Below are 27,865 nucleotides of genomic sequence, written 5' to 3'. Positions count from 1 at the left end.
ACCTGGCATATAATAATTACTCAATGAATTTTAGTTTCTCTTTTTTTAAGCCCCTTTCTGACAAACACCAGATTTTTCTAACACTTAAAAACATTTAAGATATATTTAATTTACCTTCTGTTAAAGAGAATATACACTTTGAAATATATTCTAACTACAACTTTATGGTAGTTTTCAAACAAAAAGCCAAAATTTTTCTTACCAAATAGGGACACACTTGTGATCCAGGACCAAACATAAGTTCACACTGCTTGTTTACATCATACATTAATCCAGGAAGTTGTGAGGACAGATCATATATTCTCCCATTTGGTTTGTCAAGGAGGCAGTCCCCATGACCAGTGCTGTACCAATGACAGAAGATGAAATATTGTGAATACACATATATGCATGTCAGTATATGATTCTTCATCACATTTTTTGTAGTTCTTTATTTCCAAAGAGAAAATCAGTATTTTTTCATAATTTAAAACCCAGCTCAAATCAAAGTCAGTAAGAAAATCTCAGAGTTTACAAAGACTTCTGATGTGTTTATTCTCATGTGAGACCCACTAGTTCCTTTAAGATACAATTAAAAAAAAAAAGATCCCGACCAGCATGGCTCAGTGGTTGAGCATCTATGAACCAGGAGGGGATGGTTCGATTCCCAGTCAGGGAACATGCCAGGGTTGTGGGCTCAATCCCCAGTAGGGGGCATGCGGGAGGCAGCCAATCAATGACTCTCCCTCATCACTGATGTTTCTCTCTCCCTCTCTTTTCCTCTCTGAAATATATATGTGTGTGTGTGTGTGTGTGTGTGTGTATATATATATATATATATAATTTCTAAAAAGACAAACCCATCAGAATATAATTTAGAAACGAATATTCATATGTTGATCACATGATACTTTTGGTCTATTCTGCCATCCAATAGTAATGCCTTATATCTAATGCCCCAAAAGTCAAAATGTAAAAATAGAAATAAGCTTTCAAATCATTTGAGAAAACACATTTATATATCTGAACAACGAATCAAAAAAATTTCAAACAGTATTATGCCGTCTCCATCTCAAAGGAGTTAAGAAAGGAGTACAACACAGAGACAGAATGGCAGGTTTGGGAGTTGGCTTTCGGTTCCACCACTTCCCAGGATGCATGGCTGTGGACAAGCTATTTCATCTCCCTGAGCCCTAAGTCTCCTCATCTGTAAATTGAGAGTGATAATATCTACCTTGCAAATTGTTATGAGAGTACATCATTTATTTAAAGGACTTAGGAAAGTGGAAAATGGCAAGGGGAATGCTAGATCTGAACTGTAACCCCTCAAAAAAAATTTAAGACTGAAATACAAACAAAACTTTCCATGTCGCCCTAACCAGTTTGGCTCAGTGGATAGAGTGTCGGCCTGTGGACTGACGCCCTAACCGGTTTGGCTCAGTGGATAGAGTGTCGGCCTGCGGACTGAAGGGTCCCAGGTTCGATTCCGGTCAAGGGCATGTACCTTGGTTGCGGGCATATCCCCAGTAAGGGGTGTGCAGGAGGCAGCTGATTGATGTTTCTCTCTCATCGATGTTTCTAACTCTCTATCCCTCTCCCCTCCTCTCTGTAAAAAATCAATAAAATATATTAAAAAAAAAACTTTCCATGTTTTTAAACATCCATTTGTACAATGAATGTAAGTTTGAATTTAAACCATGAAAAACTAAACATAATTGAATCCATTTAAAACATACAAATTTCAAACTTTATAATCTAATAAATGTGCAATAATTAACTAAAGTAACATAAAACCAGACTTACTCTAGAAATTCAGTGATATATTTCTGACTACATTTTGACCAGGTCCAAGGACTTGTGTGGTAATTTAGAGTTGGAGCCATCACATGATATTGATGTTTAATTCCAGATTCCTTACATTTAAAACTATCATCATGTGGAACATTAAATCTAAAAATAAAAACACAGTTAAAAAATACTAAAATATGTATACAACATAAGTAACAAATCTCTTGTATCTGTATTATGTTCTAATGTAAAAAACAGAAAAGTCTGATTTCATCAGAAGTTGTACTCTTGATCTCTCCATAAAGCATTATAAACTAGGTTACCTTCACCTTAAGAAGCACAAATCTCTGAAAAACACTAGGTTATAACTTTGATCAGAAGCAGTCTGTTAATATGATATCTGAATCTACACAATCAAAATATTTGGATTCTGGCTCACCTCCTCGCAATAAGGACAAAGCATTCACATAAAAATGCTGGCAGTTTTCAACATGCATATCTTAGATGTGTGGAAAGATTAGGTAAAGGCTATACCACACTAAATTCCAGACCACTGATTATTGGTACAGTACCAAAAGAACTTCTTTGAAAGAAGCCAGTCAGAGAATGACAAATACCATATGATCTTGCTTATATGTAGAATCTAATGAACAGAATAAACTGACGAACAAAATAGACAGAGGCATGGATACAAGGAACAGACTAACAGCTGTCTGATGAGGGGAGGTGAAGGGATTAGCCAAAAAACATACATACATAACACATAGACACAGACAATAGTGTGGTGATAGCCAGAGGGAAAGGGGCATGGGGGGTAGGTAGAGGTAGGCAAAGGAGGGGGGAAAGGGGGAAGGAAAGAGACTTTGCTTGGGGCAATGGGCACACAATGCAGTGTGCAGATGATGTTTTGTTGAGTTGTACACTTAAAATATGTATGGTTTTACAGATCAATGTCACCCAATAAATTCAATTTTTGAAAGGGACTTCTTTAATCACTAATTCCATATTATTCTATAACTAGAGGTCGGGTGCAAGAAATTCGTGCGCGGGTGTGTGTGTGTGTGTGTGTGTGTGTGTGTCCCTCAGCCAAGACTGCACTCTCTCCAATCTGGGACCTCTCGAGGGATGTCCAGCCCACACCGGGATCGGGCCTAAATGGGCAGTCGGACATCCCTCTCACAATCCAGGACTGCTGGCTCCCAAACTCTCGCCTGCCTGCCTGCCTGATTGCCCCTAACCACTCCACTGCCAGTCTGATCGCCCCCTCACCCAGTGGTTCTCAACCTTTCTAATGCCGCAACCCTTTAATACAGTTCCTCATGTTGTGGTGACCCCCACCCATAAAATTATTTTCGTTGCTACTTCATAACTGTAATTTTGCTACTGTTATGAATCATAATGTAAATATCTGATATGCAGGATGTATTTTCAGGGGTCGTGACCCACAGCTTGGGTCTAACCACTCCCCTGGGATCCTGATCGATGCCTAACTGCTCCCCTGCCAGCCTTATTACCCCTAACTGCCCTCCTCTGTCGGCCTAGTCACCATTAACTGCCCTCCCTTGCCAGCCTGGTCTCCCCCAACTGCCCTCCCCTGCAGGCCTGATCCCCCCAAACTGCCCTGCTATGCATGGGCTGATCCCCCCCAACTGCCCTTCCCTGCAGGCCTGGTCCCCCCCAACTGCCCTCCCCTGCAGGCCATCTTGTGATGGCCATGTTGTGGCCACATGGGGGTGGCCATCTTTGACCACATGGGGGCGGCCTTCTTGTGTGTTGGAGTGATGTCAATTTGCATACTGGTCATGACTAATTAGCATACCAGGGCTAATTAGCATACACCTCTCTTATTATTGTGTTGGAGTGATGGTCAATTTGCATACTGGTTATGACTAATTAGAATATCTGGTCGTGACTACTTAGCATATCCAGGGTAATTAGCATATCCCTCTCTTATTATATAGGATATCCACCTATTTTATATGAAACAGCCTAAGTTTCTAGTCTATAATCACTAAGTGATGATGAATAGACTAGAATAATAAAAACATTCCTAAAAGGCAACAAATTTTCACAACACGAGCAACATTAAATAATTAGCTGGTTGGCAACAGATCAGATCCTATGCATTTTTTGAGGCCCAAGTACAAACTCACAGTTAAAAGAAACATTGGAACTAACTTGCAGGCTGAAATCTGTACTTAGACCAGTCTTTTAAACTACTTACCCATATTCTGAAGACACCTAAAGAATTTCTCAGGAGAATAAATATCTAGATGGTGCTCTCTGCAAGAACAGTCTTCTAAACCAGCAAATAGTGTTTTTCCGATGCCACTGCAATGCATCTATGGCCCTCAGTTATATTCCTGATCCTATCCCCCTTCAAGAAATAATTTTTTAAAAATATGAGTGTGCATCTTGCTGATGCTCATATGATAGAATCATCCTAAAAGGGAACGGAAGAGGTACTAGTTTATTGAAAATGATCTCCACTTGGAATTGTCTCAGCTGACTACTCTATGTCAAAGCATGACCAGGAAAAGAACATGTAGTCAAACTAAGAGGCAACCTAAGCCTCCATTCCTTATAAGCCATTAACCAAGAAATCCCAGGTGTTCTGGGGGTTCATCGGAATCATTTTTCAGAGGATGAGATTGTAAAGGGGTTTCTGACTTTCCATGGGAGCTACAAAGGTATCATTGGAAATCGCAGCCTCCATTCTTACAGCATAGAACCCCATTAGAATTTTTATTAATGTAGGAACAGATAGAAGAATCCCAAATTTTTACACATGTACACACACACACACACACACACACACACACCTAAAACAAAACAACAACAAAAAACTATGGATCTCAGAGAAAAAGTTTTTTAAAATCTTTTAATTATTAAGCAATTTTCACATACCACATTCTCTGCTGGAGCTCTGAGCTATAAGGGCAAGAAATGAGTTGGTATTACAAATATTTTTGGGAGTTGCCCATAACCAGCAGCCCTGTAGGCCCTCCCATAGGATGGTAGAGGACAGTACCTGGTCACGTATAAGATAACAAGGGATAGAGGCCAGAAGTGCTTGCCATGTAATCCAATACAGTAAATGAAATAAAAGAATTCACAAGTTCTAGTTCTTTGCTTAGTCTGTTGATCTGTGCAGCCTGTCTGACCTAACATAGATCACAAAAGAGCCAGAGTTAGCATTTCGGGGATAAAAATTACACTAAAATATTTTTAAAGACATAAAGGTGCTAATTATTTAATTGAAGATGGACTTTTAGATGCACTAAGTGGAATGGAGAGAAGGCATATTACTGAGGTGACAGAAGGTACTTACACGTGCCCCAACTCGTGGGCTATGGTAAAGGCGGCGCTGAGGCCATTTTCTTCACTAATAGAACAGCTCCGTAAAGGATCACACAGGGTGCCTAATTCTGCCAAGCCTGAAAAATTTCACATTCATATTTCATCAAAACGGGAAATACCAAATCATAAAGTAAGAATTCAATTTTAAAGCATTTACCAATGGCATTACTACCTAGAAATGAATGCAGAGTGACTGTTAACAGTGCATGAACATTTTATAAGGTAAAGAAGGAAAAATGATTTGTCTGAGTTTGTCTTTTACAGAAATTCTTAGATTCCTTTACTAAAGAAAATAATCTAAAAATATGGGCGATCAAACAATTTTTCTAAAACAGGAAAAGAAAAAAAATTATTTGTTGTAGTAAGGAAAAACTTTTAGACCCACATTAGTGTAGACTGTAAGAAAGGCAATGAATGAAATTGGTAATAGGATAACTGGTAAAGAAAATAGCATGGGACACAATAATTTATAAATTATCTATAATTTCCTTAAGTTTTCAAGCAGCATACAATTATTCAATTACCATGATAACTAAAGGAGTGAATACAGGGTGGGGCAAAAATTGATTCACAGCTGTTCATATGAAAAATACAATAATTAATAAATAGCAATACAAGAATAAACTGTGTTTAATGTATTCACAACTGTAAACCTACTTTTGCCCCACCTGGTATATGTTACAAGCTTAGAATGGCACCTAGCATTTAATATCTATATATCTCTATCTATTTTTCTATATATCTCTATCTCTATCTATATATCTACATCTATATCTACATATAAAAGCCTAAGCGACCATTATGACCTAATGACCAGAACAACTGGTCTACCAGTCATTATGATACACACTGACCACCAGGGGGCAGATGCTCAATGCAGGAGCTGCTGTGACACACACTGGCCATTTACTGAGCAATGGCATCGTGGACCTGGTGCCCACAAAGCAACACTCGGCCTCCCCGAAGTGGGACACAGGCCCCACCACCACCCTGGAGGACACCCCATTAAATCGCAGCCGATGCTGCTGAGACCCCATGGCACAAAATGCAGCCAACAGCCCAGCCCAGCCTGGAAATGGTCGCTGTGGGTGCCGGGTAATGACATCACGTAGCAATGCCCAGCTTCCTCTCCCTAGTGACTAGCCTCCTTGGAGTTTCTTCAGCCCAAGAACACGACTTGCTTTATATCCAGGTGGAAACATTTTACACTTTAGCCAAATGTCTGTGAAGTGTTTTCCCATGCCTCATCTCTTTTGATCCTCACAGAAGTCCTGGAGTAGGTAGATAGGAGACTCGATGGAATCATATTTTCTTTTCATTAGCCGGAAAAGGGAGATTTAGAAAGCTTAGGAACTTGACCCAACTGAAGAGAAGAAATGGTGGACCTTGAAAATGACTTCAGGTTTTGTCACTGCACAGAATATAGTCAAACCCTGCTGCAGTTAAATATTTTACCCTTTGTTCTCCCTGTGTGATCTACAATAATAAACTGCTTTGTGTTGATATTACTGCTGTGTTGCTGACAATTACCTGAAAGAGAAGTTGGCTGGAAAAAGTTTAGCTACATCACAAAGCAGATCTAATTAAGCACATTTATTCTATATATATAAAAGGCTAAGTTGACTTGCTCATGCACGATACAGATAAAGCTCACTGGTGCTAATCACATGCATGTGTTTCGATCTGTCATTGCGATCGTGAATTTGGTTGACACTTCTATTATAAAGAGAGAATAGCCATATTAAAATATTTCTTCTAATTAATTTTCTTTCAATGTGCATGAATTCATGCACAGGGCCACTAGTATGTTAAATAAAACATGATTATTGCAAGAATTATTGCAAGAACTTAATTTTATAACTATTTCAGCAATGGAAAATGTATCATATATTAGCACCTATTCATGCTTATATAAAGAACTAGAGGACCAATGCACAAAATTCATGCAAGAGTAGGCCTTCCCCCCTCCCCCCCGGTTACTGGCACTGGCTTCCCTCTGACACCTGAACCCAGGCTTCCCTCCGGCCGCCATTAGGCAACCAGAACCCAGGCTTCCCTCCAGTCACCAGCAGGCACCCAGGGCATGGGCTTCCCTCACAGCCCCAGCTTCATCTGGAAGGACATCCAGTTTAATTAGCATATTACACTTTTATTATTATAGATAATGTGCAACGAATGTGTTGCTGAAAGATGAAGGTAGTATGAACTGGCTGACACAGTAATTCCAGTTGATAGAGTCCTTTAAAAATAAACTAGAATGAGAAATTCAAAATAAGAGTTCATTACAACAATCCATATTCTATCAATCAAGCTCTATTTCATTTATTTTTAATTTAACATAATACCTTGGTTTTTGCTATTACTATCCTTCAATATTTGCTTGTAAATTTAGCTTCTCTCCTACAATGATTCCTTTCATAAAGAAATTTTCATTTTTAACCAATTTCTTACTGTAACGTTTTTGCATTTAGAAATGTCAATATAGACTTGATTTGTATTATCTATTGTGTTTAACTTTCTACTCCTATGTATTCCTTTATTCATAAAAATTCAAAACAGACATTTCCCCACATTTAAAGTAAGTATCCCAACAATTAGAATGGCTTTGTTGGGATTTAAAAGAAATAGAGGTTAAACTGAAGAATCTAAAAGTGCTGGAAAAAATCAGACTGAGTTCATTCGCCAACACTTTTTTTAACAATAAGGAAAGAGCCCTAGCCAGTTTGGCTCAGTGGACAGAGCATCTGTCTCTCCCTCCCTTCTAATCTCTCTAAAAATCAATGGAAAAATATCCTCCGGTAAAGATTAACAACAACAACAAAACAATAAGAAAAGATCTGCTCTCTTTCTGACCCTTTTCTGGCCAAAAAAAAAAAAACTTACTAGGTCAAAGCCCCCACCACCACCAAAGAACGTTTTCTTAGAATCAAGACCAAAAGCAAGGAAGAAAAAAATAAATAAAATGTAGCTAAACTGTCCAAAGTATGAGGGAAATTCATATTGTATGTGAAATTCTTTAGTCAGTTTTAGTCAATACTATATTTCTCCTTTGTCAGAATAAGTTATAACTGAACAAATTTTTCCATGAATTTCTGCTGTCCTCCCTGTCTTCATTAGTATTTTCAATCTGTCAAATGGCTCAAGTTCCAATATATTTATTTTCAGGGACATGGAGATATTTGGAACACGATATTGTCTCTGTTACCACTCAAACTTTGTTTCATGCTTAAGGATATATTCTAATATGGCCATTTTAGTCACATAATAGACTTGTGAAAATATGCATTGTATGTGAATAGAAACCACATTCAAGTATGCCCATAAACAGTCAAGACCAACAAAAATCGAACTGAATGTATAGCATTGTGATACCAAGCTACTTGTTGATGGTTTTTGCCTAGATCCACTCAAGCTGGTATTGGGTTTTCTAAAAGTGGCCAAAGATAGAATAAAGTAGCATGGGCCCAAATTTGATACAGGCTCCCTTGTTTGTTAGTGCAATAAGCTGTACAGAGTCATCTAATCCAGCCATCTTGAACAATAACTACCATTTTCAACACACTTTGCAAAACATGCTCAGAGACTGGGGCAACAGTACTTGCAAAAGAAGATATAGCAATTATCTTCTGTATTTATCTTAAGAACTATCCTTAGTTTGTTGTTTTTTCATATATTTTAGATGAGAACATAAAATACTATATATTGTGTTAATACAAGATGGGCAACCCTGGGAAAATCATTTGTTCTCATCTATAAAATTGGAATAGTTGTTCTTACTTCATAGATTTGTTGTAGACATTAAGAGTTAAATCATGTAAAATTTAGTATTGTATATAAAATCCATTCGGATATATCAGTTATCATTATTATCATTACCCTTCCCTCAATAGAATAATAAGAACACTCTATTTTCAGTTTACGTTTCTAAATGTCACTATGATTTATGTGCACTGGGGAGGCTGGAAACTACCAAAAAAATGAATGGAGACTAGGAGACTACCCACTTCTACATATATAGTTCAGAATATCTAGCATTAAATCATTTAAAAAAACAGTAAGATGTGGCAGACATTTTCATATTTAACTTTTAGTATAAAGATGTGAAAATAGGACATAGATAATATAAGAAATATATTTATGCATTCTTGTTAGATTGACTGATAAAATACTATACCTAACATAGCCAGAGAATAGTTTTCAGAGAGAAGAGAACAGGGTCCTGTTGTAATAATTACAGTAGCGGGTATCTATTTTCACATTTATAGAAGATTACAGTTTCTTAAGAGTCCTCCTAACACAAAGAAACTAGATCATTAATAAAAACTACGTTTTAATGAATACTGACTTGACATGTTTTACAAGAATGATCAAGTCCCAATCTCCAAAATCTAACATATATTGTTCCGCTGCCCCTCTCTCATACAATATGCATGCATACACACACATACATTTATACCTGAGCTAAATCTTAAGGGGCAAGCAATGGATAGTAAGGATAGAAGATACTCTGAGGGGAAATACTGACAAAAGTAATATGATCCAGAGACTAAGAGCTTGGTAGAAGAAGCCTCAAGGTACAGTAGCTGATCCTGAGTTTTCCACATTAAGTCAAGGACCCTGGTTAGTAACACCCTTTGGGTAAGAGCAAAACACCAGAAAATACTCTCTGAAAGAAAGGACATTCTTTTTAAGCAGTTCACCTCTAATCTCATGGATTAATATTAAGTAAATATGAGCTCACAATCAAAGATTGCCAAACATACAAACAAGTCAACACAAGAGAAAGCAGAAACCACATATTTGGCCTTCAACTGTTTAAGATATGGGAACTGTCAGAGATGAATATACTATTACTCCAAATGAAATGTTTAAGTAAACATGAAAGGCAATTACAAATATGAACAAATATAAAAAGAATGTAAACAAAATGAACACAGATTTTGAATAAGAGCTAACTAAGATCTGTTAAATTGAAAAACATTAAAATGGAAAATTCAGAGGATGGTTGAAATATCAAATTAGAAGCAGACGAGAGAGAAATACTAAAATGCATGTTAGAGCTGCTTGAATGAAACATGAGGAGAAAAAGAAATGAAAGCATGGGAAACAGTATGAGAAGATCTAATACAAATGTAATTAGGGTCCCATGAGAGAGCAGATCGAATATAAGGACACATTTTGAAGGAAAAGAAGGTTGGGAATTTTTCAGAGTTGAAGATATTAATCAATGGATATAGGAATCACAACATATCCCAAGCAGAATAAATAAAAAGAAAATTATATTAAGAAACAATTTTAATGAAACTGTGTCATATCCAAAACAAAGAGATCTTAAAAGCAGCCAGAATAAAAAACAAATCACCAAAAATCTACAACTAAACAGACTACAGATTTCTCAATAGCAAAAGTCAAAAGCTAATACAATTACAAATTCAAAAAACTGACATAGAATAACTGTCGACCTAGAACTGGTACTAGAAATACATATGGGTAAATTAAAGAAACTTCCAGAATAAATAAAATAGAGAATTTTTCACTAATATATCTTCACTAAAGGAACTTTTAAAGTCTATAATTCAGAGCGGGGGGGATGAAATTATGAAAAAATTGTAAAGGTGGGCACAAATTTTAACAAATATTAAATACAAAACATTACCCTTTAATACACAAAGTTTACAAAGTGATATAAAATAGACATTATCATGTAAGGTAGAAGAAAGTTGAACAAAGTTTAAGTGATCTAAGATATCTGTTTAGGAGACAGCTTTAGACAATGTTAAATATGTTAGTAAAAAGCCAGAGTAACCTCAAAAATAATAAAATAGTATATACAATTTCAACCTGCAAAGAGAACAGTAGAATAAAAAAACTGATTTAAAAATGTAATTACCCAAAGGAGGCCAAAAAAGTGAAGGTAGGGAAGGGAAACACAGTACAAAATGGAATAAACAGAAAGAAAATCAAAATGGTATATATATATATATATATACACACACACACACACACACACACACACACACACACACATATATGTCAATATATAACAATAATTACAATTAGTGTAAATGGACTAACTTTGCCAGTTAAACAGATTATAGACGTTATTTTTAAAATCCAATTATATGTTGTTTTCAAGCAAAAACCTAAAGTAGGGCACTGGGAAATTGGAGGAACAGATATATCCAGCAAATACTATATAAAAAGTTGGGGTCACTATACAATTGTAAAAGGCTCAATTCAAACTTATATGTACCAAAAACATTCACCTGAAAATGGATGAAATGAAAAATTGTAATACTATATGAAGAGTACAGATATATACTCATGTTTCAAGTTATATACTCATGTTTCAAGCTAGTTACCAATAAGCAAAAAATTAGTAAGTATACAATTAAGCAACTTTGATTTAACAGACATAGAGAACCCTGTGTACCATAGCTAGGGAATATACATTCTTTTAAAAAATACATAGAGCATTTTTTAATTGACTACATAATAGACCACAAAGGTAATACCAAAAGATTTCAAAGAATAGGTTTTATATAGATCATGTTGTCCAACTACAATGACATTAAATACGAATTTAATATGAAGAAAATTTTAAATGCTTTTCTAAATAAGTCAAAGAAATCATGATAGAATTTACACATACTTAGAATTTTTTAAAATTTGAATGACATGAAAAATATCTATCAAAACTTGTGGGACACAACAACATGATACATTAAAGTAAATCGATAGTTTTAAATAATAAAATTAGAAAAGAAAATAGCCTGGATGCTAACCAGCTAAGCAGACAATTTACATTACAAATAGAACAGTAGGAGTAAAATTGGAAAAAAAAATAGAACAGAAATTAATGAAGTAAAAACACAGAGCCTTGGCCAGTATTTCTCAGTGGTTAGAGCATCAAAAGAGTGTGATTCCCAGTCAAGGACACATACCTAGGTTGCAGGTTCGTTCCCAGGGCATGTGCGGGAGGCAACCAATCAATGAGTCTCTCTCACATTGATATTTCTCTACTCTCCCCTCTCCCCCCCATCCCCTCCACCTTCCTTTCTCTCTTTATCTAAAAATAAAATAATGGGAAAATATCAAAATATCCTCAGGTGAGGATTAATAACAACAACAAAACAGATAAAAAGCCAACTATTGTGTTGTTTTTTTACAAAGACAAGCACGACAGACAATATTCATTAGTAATCATTGAACTGAAAATTATTACTGCAATAAAATATATTATATTCAGATTGGCAAAAATAAGCAATCTGAACAGCTTGTGTTGATAAGGACATAATCAAAAGGGAAGTTCATATACTATTTATAAAGGTCTAAATTAGTAAAACTACTTTAGAAAATAATTTGGTAAATCTTATAACAATTGAACATTAGCACATTTACTGACATAGCAATTCTAATCATAAGACTATACCCCAGCTCTTATAGTAAAGTCTGTAATAGAACACAGTTGGAATCAGGCCAATCCACTAACAGTTATAGGACAAAATATTATACAGCAGTGAAAAGGCATGAACTACTACTACAAAGCTCAAAAGGAAGCAAAACCAAACAATTTCTTTTAGGAACACATTTACATATAAGTTAATAAAACTTTTTCAAAAGATGGAAGGAACTGGCACATACAAATTCACTTATTGGCTACCTCCTGGGAACTGCAAGGGGTCGGAATAGGACTTAGCACAGGCCATACAGCAGTGTTGATGAAATACTAGCTCTTAAATCTGGTGGTGGGTTCATGGCTATTTATTTTATTATTTTGCTTTAAATTTGCATATAGGTTACTAAGTATTATTTTGCATGAATAAAATATTATAGATTAACCAAAGAACTTGTATGCGTATATGCATAATCCATGGACACAAACAATAGTACTGTGAAGCCCAGGGGTGGGGGGGTACAGCATAGAAAGAAGTCAATGCGGGAAGGGGAAAGGGGACATCTAATAGTTTCAACAATAAAGATAAATTTAAAAAATATATTATAAATGAAAACACTTAAAATATGTCAAGCTCTGCACAGCAATTGATATTTAGTAATTGGCATATTAGTTCTTATTAGCCTTTAAAATTTATAGAAGCAGAATCAAATAATAGTGACAACTATAATCATTAATCAAGATAATTGATCAAAATGATTAAAATGTAAAATAACCTAAACATCACCTTAAATAATTCAGTAAACAATTATATAGGCTATACTTAATTTACAAAATAACTTACCTAATGTGTCACATTTCTCTCTAGCTCCACAAATGTCTTCCCTTAAAAAAAAAAAAAAAGATTTTCAGAAAATATTTTTGCAACAAGCCAAAACAAAGATAAACAAGCTTGTAACTATTACCACAAACCAACTTCTAAAATCCAGTTCTTAATAAGCTCTCAATAAGTTTAAACTTAAGAGCTGTGCATAGCAGTAAGCAATGGGTGCTATATAAAAGTGATGGCTGTAAATAGTTGAAGCTTAACCAAGTTCTAGGAAAAACTTTTTAAGTGTATTTTTCACCTCTTTGCCTTTACTTATACAGTATATGTAATACTAGAGGCCCGATACATGAATATTCGTGCAAGAATGGGCCTTCCTTCCCTTGGCTGCAGGCACTGCCTTCACTCTAGCCAGAGCCGCCTTTCCACCTTCCCAGGCTGCCCAGAGGCCTGGAGCGGCTGGGGCGGTGCAGATGCCTGCGTCGTTGCCATGGCAATGATGCAAACATCCCGCCCCACCCCCGGCCGCTCAGTGCCTGCATATGCAAATTAACCCATCTTTGTTGGGTTAATTTACATACTCACTCCTGATTGGCTGGTGGGTGTCACATAGGTACAGTCAATTTTCATCTTTCTCTTTTATTAGTGTAGATAATTCACTCTTTCCTTGATGTCTCAATATCATTATGAGCCTCAGCACTTATTCTCTGCTACAAAATAATGATCTTCTCAGATGTGACCTGACTTAGTCCCTAGCCATTTAACTGAAAAGTTCCCTTATCTCTTTCCTTATGGTCTTCTCTTATAGCCCTTTCTCCCTGCCATGTTTAAGACGTTATCTACAGTCTTTGTTGCTTGGCCTCTAAACTATAATCCAGGGCAGAACGATGGATCGATAATAGCCTACTGTGTATAAAATTAAGTTAATTCTGCTTTAGTTTTGCAAAGATATAAAGCACATGGACTATATGTCTCCAATTACTAGTACATCTTAGGGTTCTAAAAGGTGAGGTTTCTACAAATCTGACCCTCAAATGAGAGATTTATTTCCTTTGAACAACCAACCAACAAAAAACACCCAACAGACCTGGGATGTAAATATTCTGGTGGCATCAGAGTTGCTGAAACAAAGGTGTGAATTAACAATGGGTAGTGGTGCTTGAAAATGGATCATCACTTTATAATAGCAGAAGCTTGAAAATGGATCATCACTTTATAATAGCAGAAGCTGTTTTCCACAGAAGTAAATAAGTTTGAGAAACACCCCAGCAAAAGCAGCCTAGTAATTAAGACATGCACTGAGCATCAAAACAAGGAACCAATTTTTTTTAAGTAAAAGGATCACTTTGATTGGACAAGCAAATAAATTCAAAATCTCTCCTTTCCAAGTGACTGAAAGATCAAATGGGAAATGAACTAAACCTGTTCTCAGTGCCCTAAATTAATTTCTACATTTTCCTAATTCTCTTCTTCTGCCACTAATAGAATAAGGTGATTATTTTGTTTAGGTCATACCATTGCTTAATAACCTAACATTGCTAATTTCCTAAGGAATAACCTCATGTACTAGTCTGAAAGAAGAGAAGAATGCTTTCGTTCAATAACACCTTTTGTAATACAAGTTCTCATAGGATACTGCTGTATATCATTGATAAAGAATTAAGATAACAAGAAGTACCAGTGAGCATGCAGGAGAAAAAGGATAAGCAATTGCAGTTAGAAGTGTTATATTTCTGAAACTGTACCTTGTGATAAGAACAGCAGTATCGTGGTGGGAAGGGTGAGCATCATCAAGAACATTCTGAGTTTGTTGCCACAAACAAAAGTTACGTAATGTTGTAGCTGCATTAAAACTGATGACTGGTCCTTCCTGTGCAAAAGAATATGCAAGCTAGTATTACGCAAAATATTCATGGCCTCTTTTCCCTCAAAGCCTGTCAGCATCCATGCAATATATCAAAAAACATTTTAATAGGCAAATGAAGTAACAGTATCTTTTCCTGGTATTCAAACATATGTTGACAATATTTAAAATAGTGTGATCAAAGCAGAATCTAATTAGACCTTCTCAATATAACATCCAGTATTTAGGATCAAAACATTACCTTCTAAAAACTACCATATTCTAAATCCTTCAAAAATCCTATCCTCTATAGTAAAAGCCCAGCGACCTACCGGCAGAACGACCAGTCAACCAGTCGCTATGATGTGCACTGACCACCAGAGGTCAGACGCTCAACACAGGAGCTGCCCCCTGGTGGTCAGTGTGTTCCCACAGTGGGAGCACCGCTTGGCTGACCAGGATGAGCAGTGCTCCCACATCGAGCAGATCCGCTCGGGCCACGCCCCCACCAGTGTACGAATCCCATGCACCCAGCCTCTAGTAGGTTTATAAAAGTGAATACATGGTTGCTTTTAAGCTTAAATTTTTTGTTTATTAACTTTTCTTATTCCCTCTGCTATTATTACATTTTATTTCCATCACAACAGGAAAAGTTAATCTCACTTCAAATAAGTTTTTAAAACATAAATTGTTAAACTATCTCATTTCTAATAAGTTTCGTAATCTATATATATTTATGCTAGGAGCCTACTACAACTAAGATTACTAATTTTAGAATTGTTTCTTACCTGTTCATTATGAATTACAATTAATTTTACAATAACTATGTTTATAAGATTTCCAATACTTGAGTCCTTGTAGATTGCTGCAACCTGCAAGGAAAAAGATATGTAGTATTAAATGTCTAAAATGAATATTTCTTTTCAAAAGTAAACTGAAACCAATCCAAGAGCATCAATTCTCCAACTTAGCTGCATATTGGGAGCTTTTCACAAATTCTGACACTCAGGCCACACCCCTTAACAACTAAGTCAGAATCTCCAGGGATGAGACTCAGTTATCAATATCTCATAAAATTCCTCAGCATTTATTTTTAATGATTCCAACATGAAGCCAACTTTGAGAACCAGTATCCTAATCCTTGCTACTGAGATTGGTCCCTGAATCAGCAGCATCCATATCACTTAGAGAAAACAAAACCTCAGGCCCCACCCTGGACTAATGAGTCGAAAATCGGAATTTTAACAAGATGTGAACATGCATCAGAGCTTGGAAAATACTGTTCTGGATGATTCAGGAAGAAATTCACTTCATTCTGTGTCACAATCCACAATCTATGTGCCATGATACTTCATAATAAATATGTAAGTTTCACCTATTCTTTTACCTGATTTCTTCTGCCATGGTTGAATATTTCCAATTCTGAGCTTATGATTTTTAATGATTAGCACTACTGGAATCCATGGAGATTGATTCATCCAGAATCATATAAAGAGCCATAGGAGAGGTTATGGGTCACAACCTGGTTCTAATTATTCAAAATTGAAGAACACAGCCTATGATGCACTCTGCATGGGCTCAGTTTGTGATTCACAATCAAGGTGCTATCCAATTCACTAATTCATATCCTGTCCTTGGAGCCATCATAGAGGTTACCACTGCAGTAGGAGTGTCTTCCATGGCCTATGCCTCTGCTTTGTATTCCTTTAATGACATAACTCTATGGACCTGGACCTCCTGTGCAATAAAAATTGCTTCTGACACCTGGATCACCGTCTCCAGGACCACTTCCCAAACCAAGGTAGCAGTTGCTTCAGAAGTACTACTTCCCTCCATTATTTAATAAATATTCAGCATCTATTCCTGGCTTTGTTGGCTAGAAGACATGGTCACTGATCTTGTGGAGAATACAATTTGCTAGAAGTACAGGTAGTGGAGCCCTCACTCCATCAGCACAATGAATAACCTAACTGCTTCTGCGGCTTCCAATGCCACACGGAGCGCTACCTGAACAAGAGCCAAAGCATCTCCAGAGATGCCAACAGTGTGAGCTCAGCATGGACTTACGCATTCCAGCACCTTTCCTACTGTTTTAGTGCTGCAGCCACAAACACAGGTTTGTCATCTCTCCCTGAAGTGAGACCTTTGGCTTTGGGGGGTGGCATTTTTTGGCAAGAGTGGTGGTTACCCCAGTGGGTTTGAGAGCATGTTAAGATGGGGCCAATCAGATGGTTGGTGTTTTCAAGGAGGTCTGTTAGCCCTGCAGTATTGCTCCCTTTAAAATGGGAGCTGTGGAAATCTATAGCTGAATTGATAAATGTTCATTTTTACATGCAACTATTAAAAATATAGCAAAGTAAGCCAGTCAGAGAAAGACAAGTACCACATGGTCTCACTCATGTGGAACCTAATGAACAAAAACTGATGAACAAAATAGATCCAAAGACATAGAAGAATTGAACAGACTGTCAAACCTCATAGTGAAGGTGGGGAGGGTAGGTGGGTGGGAAGAGATCAACCAATGGACTTGTAGACATATATGCATAACCTGTGGACACAGACAATAGGGTGGTGAAGGCCTGGGGACAGAGCGGGCTAGAAGAGGTCAATGGGGGGAAAAGATGGACATGCATATGTAATACTTTCAACAATAAAGATTTAATTTAAAAAATAAATAAAAATATATCTAGTATAGATAGCAGAGTAGACCCATATTTGTGACTTCAGAGTTATGCTTTAATTCTGTAAGTTTAAAAGTAGATGCTTTTATAAGTCAAATTACTAGGTAAACAGTGCACCTCAAAGGTATGCACAAAGGCTTCCTCCCTCTCCCATCCCCACCTAAAAATAAAATGGTTGTGAAGACTTCTATGTCACAGGGAATCTTCCATTCGCAGTACTCCAGAGAACAGAGCTGAAGACTCTGAAGTATCGAAATGGCTTCTTTCTCTACTCATTGCCCCAAATATGTTGACTACAAATGACAATCTGGATGTTAGAATATTAGCTATAAAATATATAACCAAAAAAATTTTTCAGTTTCAGAAGGAAACACATGCTGCATCTTTATTGAAAGGTGACCAGCCTCCTGGGTGGAATGTGAAAACATATTCCCAGTGTTCTGACAGTATTGGTTGCCTCTGGCACCTATCCTGACCAGGACTGGGGATTGAGCCATTGGGGGGTTTTAGCTGATAAATGCCTCTAAATAACAGTAACAATGTTCTAATAAGTAGGGTTGATTCCTGAATATCACATGATGCTCCTTCAATTTACATCAAATCTATAATAAGGTGAATATTGTAAAGTCAATCCTTTGTAAGCACAATGGAGTATAGAGGCTTCTGACATAAATGTTTTCAAGGTTTGTTAAATAGTAAGTCATTGAATATCAAAATCAATCTGTTGAAGAAAGTAGTTGCCTTAGTTTATACATACTTTGGTGATTTAATAATGCATATGTAAATGCCATTTTAATGTGATAATGTCACCTAAATTCTATAAGGATAGGAACTTTGGAATAGCAAATAATTGAATATCTCTGCTCATTTAAACCACTTATTTCATTAGATATGCTATACACCACAATTGTGCTCTTCCCAGCTAATTTTAATGTTAATTCCAAAACCCTTAGAGATCACTAACTTATTTTTACAACATGAGTACACCATTCTAAAAAGTGAATAAAATCACACAGATTATTCCTATATCACTGCTCTCAACATTTTGTTAAATTGTTGAAAGCAAAGAAAAACTTTAAGATAGCACTATTCTTGACTGTGTGCAGGATGGGTAAGGATAGATAATCTCTTTAAATTATAATCCATTAGTGCAATGCTGAAAGTATTCAGCAATTCCTTATACATGGAGCTCAACACACAACTACTCTTTTTCATCACTTTGAATTTTAAATGGCTCTCAATCATATTCCAAATTTAAATCACATTTTCTTTTTTTTTCTTTTTTTTATTCTTTTAAAAAAAATATTATAATAAGTATTACAAAGGGTATTACATATGTGTCCTTCCCCCACCCCCTGCCCTTGACAATCCCCTGCCCTCCTTTACCCCCCAGTGTCTTATGTCCATTAGTTATGCTTATATGCATGCATACAAGTCCTTCGGTTGATCTCTTACTCCCCTCCCTTCTGCCCCCCAACCCTCTCTGGTCTTCCCACTGCAGTTTGACAATCAGTTTGAGGCAGCTCTGCCTCTGTATCTATTATTGCTCAAACATTTGTAATGGTCTTTATTATCCATGAATGAGTGAGATCATGTGGTACTTTTCCTTCATTGACTGGCTTATTTTACTTAGCATAATGCTCTCCAGTTCCATCCATGCTGTTGCAAATGGTAAGAGTTCCTTCTTTTTTACAGCAGCATAGTATTCCATCGTGTAGATGTACCAAAGTTTTCTAATCCATTCATCTACTGATGGGCACTTAGGCTGTTTCCAGATCTTAGCTATGGTGAATTGTGCTGCTATGAACATATGGGTGCACATATCCTTTCTGATTGGTGTTTCTGGTTTCTTGGGATATATTCCTAGAAGTGGGATCACAGGGTCAAATGGGAGTTCCATTTCCAGCTTTTTGAGGAAACTCCATACTGTCTTCCATAGTGGCTGCACCAGTCTGCATTCCCACCAGCAGTGCACAAGTGTTCCTTTTTCTCCACATCCTCTCCAGCACTTGTCGTTTGAAATCACATTTTCTTGTGTGTGTTTTTTTCCCTAAATTACTATCACCAAGAACATTACCAATATCCTGAGTATGTTTGAATAAATTCAGTCAGTTAATGTCTTCTTATAAATTAGGACAAAATATGTAAAACTTGAATCAGCCCCTACCTCATTCTGGGGACACTTAGGTGGAAACAACATCTCTCTGAACTCTCTAGAGCAGTGGTTCCCAACCTTCCCAATGCCGCGACCCTTTAATACAGTTCCTCATGTTGTGGTGACCCCCAACCATAAAATTATTTTCGTTGCTACTTCATAACTGTAATTTTGCTACTGTTATGATCGTAATGTAAATATCTGATATGCAGGATGTATTTAGGCGACCCCTGTGAAAGGGTCGTTCGACCCCCAAAAGGGTCGCGACCCACAGGTTGAGAACCACTGCTCTAGAGCCATTTTGGAAATGGACTTCACAAGTGGAGATATAACAAGTTGGACTACATTTTGCAATCTCTCCATAGTTCACCAACTGTCCCCATTTACCCAGGACTGAGGGGTTCCCAGGGACATAAGACTTATAACACTACAACTAAGAAAGTCCCAGGAAAAACAAGTGTCACTTTTTCTCCAAGTTTACTTTCATCTTTACTTGTTTACATCTACAAATATTTATGTGATCCTAGTTTTTCACTAATAAAAGAACCATGTGTGTGCAAAGCCCTAAAGTCTGCTGACTTTCTTGTATCCTTACTGAACATTATTTCAATGAAAGAGAAGAAACAACAACACTAAACCCAGGTAATTTAGAAATCACCTGAAATTTGACCTCTGAGGAGGAAAAAAAAAAGCATATAAAAAACTCAAACTATCTCAAAAGAGAGACTTACCCTCCTAAACTTTTTCTGCTACCCCATCCATATTTGGAATGCTGCCCTCTTCCTCAATCCTGCTGCAATATCTATGCCCCTATGAATGAAAACTTGATACAAACCAGCTGACCTTGTCTACAAACATCTTGTCTCCAATTGTCATTGGCTTCCCTCCTAATGGGACTAAAACTCCAGGAAATGACCTGTGCATGCATTGGTCTGTTGCTTCAAGCAATCGCAGAAGCAGATATATTTTCCATGAAGTCAAAAGGTCTGCTTTTGCCCTTGGTAAACTCTGGCTTTAAAACTCCCATGGATGCCCTGGCCAGTATGGCTCAGTTGGTTGGAGTGTCATCCTGCAAGTGGGTTCAATTCCCAATCAGGACACATACACAGGTGGCAGGCTCGATCCAGAGTTTGGGCATATGTGGGAGGCAACCAATTGATGTTTCCCTCTCACATTGATGTTTCTCTCTCTCTCTCTTTCTCCCTCTTCCTATCTCTTTAAAATCAATAAAAGCATGTTTTTGGGTGAGGAGTAAAAACTCCCATGGACAACTTCAGCTAATGACAACTTTAGCTATGGACAACTTCAGCCATGGACAACTTCAATTACCTCAAGGGATGCCACAATATCTTCTAAACAGTGATTATATTAATTGATTTTTCATGTAAAATACAGATAATAAGCCCTGGCCGGTATGGCTAAGTTGGTTGAGGGTTGCCCCATACACCAAAAGGTCTTCGTTCAGGGCACATGCCCGGGTTGCCACTTGATCCCCAGTGGGGGGCGTGCAGGAGGCAGCCGATTGATATCTCTCTCTCTCTCTCTCTCTCTCTCTCTCTCTCTCTCTCTCCTTCCTTCTTCTCTTTCTAAATCAATAAAACATATATTTTTTAAGAATACAGATAATAAACCTTTTAGAATATGTCATTATCACCAAAACTGCATATAGCTATTCCAAAATTACTCTTGTGTTTGTATACTCCTTCTAGTTAGCATTTCCAAAGCACTGATACTGGAGTTATATGTCATTTAACATGCTTCAAAACCTGCAAAATCTAGTATTTTCCTTCAGTATCACTACCTCCACCCTAATTTTCTTAATGATTATCATTTCCTTTAAACATTTAAAATGGCAAAGTTTATCCCACAGTGTTCCATATAACTGATGCAATTTTCTACATATCAGTTGACATCTTCTATGTCACTTTTCTCATTAGAACCCTTCATAATGAACATGCCACACCCACATTTAGATAATTATACACCTAGATAATTACATATCTAGATAATTACTTCAGATTCAGAAGTAAAAATAAATGTCATCAGGATAAAATTTTATGTGTAGTTCTGTTGTCATTTTAAAAATTAAATTCAATTAAGCAAAAAAAGTAGATGTCTGTATTATATAAATTTCAGAAAATCATTTTGAATCATCTCTTTTTTTCTATTATAATGTCACACTAGTGGCCCAGTGCATGGATTCATGCACACTGAAAGGAAATTAATTAGAAGAAAGATTCATGTGGTAATTCCATTACTGCAAAAAATTACGTCAAAATAGTATATATGATATCTATATACTGGTATATAAAAGCCTAAGCAACCAGCTGACCAACCGGTAGCTATGATGCACAATGACCACCAGGGGGAAGACGCTCAACGCACAGGCATGGAAACATGGAACAGACTGATGAATCTCAGAGGGAGGTGGGAAGGCGGGAGGATGGGAAGAGATTAACCAAAGATCTTATATGCATACTAGAGGCCCGGTGCACGGATTCGTGCACCAGTGGGGTCCCTCAGCCTGGCCTGTGGAAATTGGGCCAAAACTGTATCTCCAACATCTCCCGAGGGGTCCCAGATTGCAAGAGAGCACAAGACAGGCCGAGGGACCCCACCAGTGCACAAATCCGTGTACCAGGCCTCTAGTACTATTATAAAATTAAAACACGCATGCGATTGGCACCAGCAAGAGCTTTACATGTATCGCTCATGCGCAAGTCAACATTTATTTTTAAACTACTAGCCCAGTGCACAAATTCATGCACATTGAAAGGAAATTAATTATAAGAAATATTTTAGTATCACTATTCGCCCTTTCTCTATAATAGAAGTGTCAACCAAATTTACAATAGACAATGACAGATCGAAACACACACGTGCAATTGGTGCCAAAGAGAGCCTTATATGTATTGCGCATGCGCGAGTCAACTAAGCCATATATATATATATATATATATATATATATATATATATATATAATAAACTTGCTTAATTAGACCTGCTTTCTGATGTAGCTAAACTTTTTCCAGCCCAGTGAAGCATCCCAACTTCTCTTTCAGGTAATTGTTAGCAATACAGCAGTAAATACCAACACGAAGCAGATTATCATTGTAGATCACACAGGGAGAACAAAGGGTAAAATATTTAACTGCAGCAGTGTTTGGCTATATTCTGCGCAGTGACAAAACCTGAAGTCATTTTCAAGTTCCACCATTTCTTACTTCTCTTCAGTCGGGTCAAGTTCCTAAGCTTTCTAAATCTCCCTTTTCCAGCTAATGAAAAGAAAACAGGATTCCAGCAAGTCTCCTATCTACCTACTCCAGGACTTCTGTGAGGATCAAAGGAGATGAGGCATGGGAAAATTCTTCACAGACATTTGGTTAAAGTGTAAAATGTATCCACCAGGATATAAAGCAAGTCATGTTCTTGGGCTGAAGAAACTCCAAGCAGGCTAGTTGCCAGGGAGAGGAAGCAGAGTATTGCTACGTGACATCATTACCTGGCACCCACAACCACTGTTTCTGGGCTGGGTGCCACATTTTGCGCCATGGGGTCTTGGCAGCGTCAGCTGCAATTTGGTGGGGTGTCGCTCTGGGGTGGTGACATGGCCTGTATCCCACTTGGGGGAAGCTGAGTCTCACTTTGTGGGTGCCAGGTCCGCGGTGCCATTTATGGTTAAATGGCCTGTGGCTAGGGAGAGGAAGCCGGGCATTGCTACTTGAGGTCATTACCCAGCGCCCACAGCCACCGTTTCCAGGCTGGGATGGGCTGTGGGCTGCATTTTGCGCCATGGGGTCTTGGCAGCATCAGCTGCGATTTGGTGGGCAGTCGCTCTGGGGTGGTGGTGGGGCCTGTGTCCCCCTTGGGTGAAGCTAAATGTTGTTTTGTTGGCACCAGGTCCGCAGTGCCATTTCTCTGTAAATGGCCAGTGAGCATCACAGCAGCTCCTGCATTGAGTGTCTGCCCCCTGGTGGTCAGTGCGCATCATAGTGACCAGTTGGACAGTCGAACACTTAGCATATTAGCCTTTTATATATATAGATTGCCAGTGCACATCATATATGTACCAGCCAGTCGGTTGGACAGTCGATGAATAAATTGCTATGTGGTTCATGTTGAATGTCAACAAAAACAACCATATTCATGATTGACAATAACAGATCGAAACACACACATGTGATTGGTGCCAGTGAGAGCTTTATATGTATTGCGCATGTGCAAGTCAATGTTTATTTTTAAATTGCCAGTGCGCCCCCTTCTGTACTGGCTGGCCAGTTGGTTGTATGGTCATACAGTCGATCACTTAGCTTTTAATATATAAAGAGATGCATGGGGGGGGGGGGGTGCATTATTTTAATTACCTATTCATTCATGTTTTTTTCAATAATTTTTTATTGAGTGCCCATTCTGTACCAGATATTGTGTTTAGGAAACATAGACAATCTATACTTAGCACTTATAAGAATTTAAGGTAAAATGTTATATGTAAGAAAAATAACTGGGTCTTATGATCTTTAAGTCAAAATGAACTTAATTGGATATTTCTAGCAAAGAGAAATTGACAATGGCCTAAAAATATGTTCTGGACAAATCTTTTTAACCAAGTGGGCCTAAATTTCCTGTATGTGAATAAAGGTATTTCCAGCTATGAGATATGTTCGAATACCCTGAATCTGTATAAATAAGTGACCATATAAGTCATCAACTAAACCAGGATACTCATGTGCATGAAAAGGGGATGCTTTCAATAATTACTCCAAAATAGCAGGCCTAAACCTAAAAATGTCTTAAACAGTGGATATGTGCATATATATACATATATATATATATATATATATATATATATATATAGAGAGAGAGAGAGAGAGAGAGAGAGATGTATGTATATATATACGTGTATGTGTGTACATATGTATGATACAGAGTGATGCCACTGACACAGAAATGGTATCTTCACTGGTAATAGAATTTGGGCACCACCGCAGCACAACAGAGATATTGACATTAGATACGGGATTCTTATAGCTACCGTGGTCTTACATCTCAAATTTGCTAAAGCCGCTCTATTAGTAATAGCCTACCTTTTTAAAATGTCATGTATTCTAATTTCTGATTTGGCCAATGTGTCAGTAGTAAAAATAACATACCCTCCCCTCTTTTTAAAAATAGAGTAAAATTTTTTAAATTCCAATTTCAAGGGCAAAAGATCTTCCCAGTCACAAGGGGGCAGAAGCCATTCATGTGATAAAGTAAATCAAGCATTTTCTATAAGTACTATTAGCTTCAGAGAATTTTATATGTTTTAGAAAGCCATCCAATTAAAAGAATGGGATAATTGCTATACAAATAAACTAAATTTAACTAATTATTTTTTCCTTAAACCTAGGTACAATTTGTTTGGGAAAACTTTAAAAATCAAATGTGAGAAAATATTACGTCAAACATTTTAGGAAACAGAAAAGACTTCAGTTTACTTACAATTGATATCAGAGTCAGTACATAGTGCTGCAAATTCGGCCCGTGATGATGAACCATTTTAGCGTCAGCTGTCACCATAACCTCCACATATCTTGGATATGATAAAAACCGTTTTTTCCTGGAATGTGATTGACTTTTTTCATTTTCCAGTGACACATTTTTTGAAGGGTGTCCTAAAACTACTTCCGTGTTAAGATCTTCATTCATGTTGCTGTAGTTATGAAAAGGTAAAGTGGTTTTCTTTATTTGACTTTCTGGGGGGAAAAAAGAATATAATGTGCAGTCATTAAGTTATGCAACTAAAATATGGTGCAAAATAAAATAGTCAAAAAAATGTAATACTTACACATCTGCTTCCAATGTGAAACAAAAAAAGGACATAACTTACTATTTAAAACAATGTTCTACAGCATTATCATGAGCATTACTACTCACAGTAAAAAATGTTCATATTTTCATAGATTGCACTACGAAAACTGTGACTAGGTGTTATTTAAACTTATCTAAAGCTACGAGTATTCAAAAACATTTTGAGAACATTATGCTAAGTGAACTAACTCAGTCAGAAAAAGCTAAGAACTACATGATTTCACTCATATGTGGTATATTCGTGAACACAAACAGCAGTGTGGTGGTAGCCAGCGGGAAGGGGGTGGGGGAGGTTTAATATAAGGTGACAGGAGATTTGATTTTGGGTGATGGGTACACATGCAATATACAGATCTTATAACATAGAAACCCACACCTGAAACCTATATGTTCATATTGACCAATGTCACCCCAATCAATTTAATTAATAAATATTTTTTTAAAATATTAACCACGGGATAGAAAATAAAAGTAAATCAGGGAGTCCCTATGTGTTTCTCAGTAGGTAAATGGGCCCTCAATTTACGGATGGCATTAAATCTCACAACATGACAATCACACTTTATAGGATAAAATGTCATAAATTATAGAATAAAACAAACTTTTGTGATACAATATGTTAAAAGCACCAAATATAATAGAAAATCAACCCACATAACAATAGCTTTTCAAAACCAGAAAATCAAATGTTGACATAAATTTTATAAAACTTGATTATATAAAATACCTGATTACTTTATATTACTTATATAAATAGAGCATTTAAATTATTGAACACTGGAGATTATTATAGCAACTACTTTTAAGTCCTATGCATTTATAGAAGCCATTTCTAATTCTTGATTATTTGTGCCAATGGAAAAAGTCATAGGCAGAACGGGTGCTTGTCCTATTTTTCTTTTTCAATTTGTTCCTGTACTCACCTCTCCTTTCTTATTTTCCTCTGCTAATTTACTAACACTTGTTTGGTGAAGGATTTTGAACAGAAAAATGAGCCAAAGAAATCAGGTAAGAAGAAACAAAAGGTCCTAGATACTTCATAAACCAATACTGAACAAACCAATCAAGACTTAGTTTTTCTATAAGAATTGTACATAAATATAAGACCATATGGACGTAAATATAAGACTACTAGAGGCCCGGTACACAAAAATTTGTGCACTTGGGGGGAGGGGGTCCCTCAGCCCGGCCTGTGCCCTCTCGCAGTCTGAGACCCCTCGGGGATGACCACTTGCTGGCTTAGGCCCACTCCCTGGGGGATTGGGCCTAAGCTGGCAGTCAGACATCCCTCTGGCAGCCCGGCAGCCCTCGGGGGATGTCCACTTGCCAGCGGGGAGCAGGCCTAAGCTGCAGTCGGACATCCTTAGGGCTGCTGAGGAGGCGGGAGAGGCTCCCACCACCACTGCTGTACTGGCAGCCGTCAGCTGGCTTGTGGCTGAGCAGAGCTCCCCCTATGGGAGCACACCTGACCACCAGGGGGCAGCTCCTGCATTGAGCATCTGCCCCCTGGTGGTCAGTGTGTGTCATAGTGACCAGTCATTCCCAGTCTTTCTGCTGTTAGGGTCAATTTGCATATTACCCTTTTATTATATAGGATAGAGGCCTGGTACACGGATGGGGGCCGGCTGGTTTGCCCTGAAGGGTGTCCCAGATCAGGGTGGGGGTCCCACTAGGGTGCCTGGCCAGCCTGGGTTAGGGGATGATGGATGTTTGCAGGCTGGTCACACCCCCTTCATGGTCGGGGTTCCCACTGGGGTGCCTGGCCAGCCTGGGTGAGGGGCTGATGGCTTTTTTCAGGCTGGTCATGCCCCCTTCAGGGTGGGGGTCCCCACTGGGGTGCCTGGCCAGCCTGGATGAGGGGCTGATGGCTGTTTGCATGCTGGTCAAGCCCCCCAGTGGGGACCCTCACCCCATGGAGGTTTGGCCAGCCTGGGTGAGGGGCTGATGGCTGTTTTCAGGCTGGCCACACCCCTTTAGGGTGGGGGGT

At 37.7% G+C, this 27,865-nt stretch overlaps 1 protein-coding gene across 1 annotated transcript in view; it reads right to left on the bottom strand.

Annotated features, from left to right (window-relative positions):
• The window catches only part of ADAMTS20 (ADAM metallopeptidase with thrombospondin type 1 motif 20), a 167,696-nt gene that overhangs the window by 97,691 nt on the left and 42,140 nt on the right, over nt 1-27,865 (bottom strand). Inside the window, 7 exon segments of the mRNA XM_014454071.2 lie at nt 203-344; nt 1,783-1,929; nt 5,099-5,204; nt 13,368-13,408; nt 15,095-15,219; nt 15,981-16,064; nt 25,510-25,763. Coding sequence (XP_014309557.2) covers nt 203-344; nt 1,783-1,929; nt 5,099-5,204; nt 13,368-13,408; nt 15,095-15,219; nt 15,981-16,064; nt 25,510-25,763 — 899 coding nt within the window.

This window comes from Myotis lucifugus, unplaced genomic scaffold (assembly GCF_000147115.1).
Source record: "Myotis lucifugus unplaced genomic scaffold, Myoluc2.0 scaffold_30, whole genome shotgun sequence".
In the NCBI taxonomy this organism is placed as follows: Eukaryota; Metazoa; Chordata; class Mammalia; order Chiroptera; family Vespertilionidae; genus Myotis; species Myotis lucifugus.
Note: the sequence above shows the minus strand (reverse complement) of the source record. Positions and strands in the feature narration are given on the sequence as shown.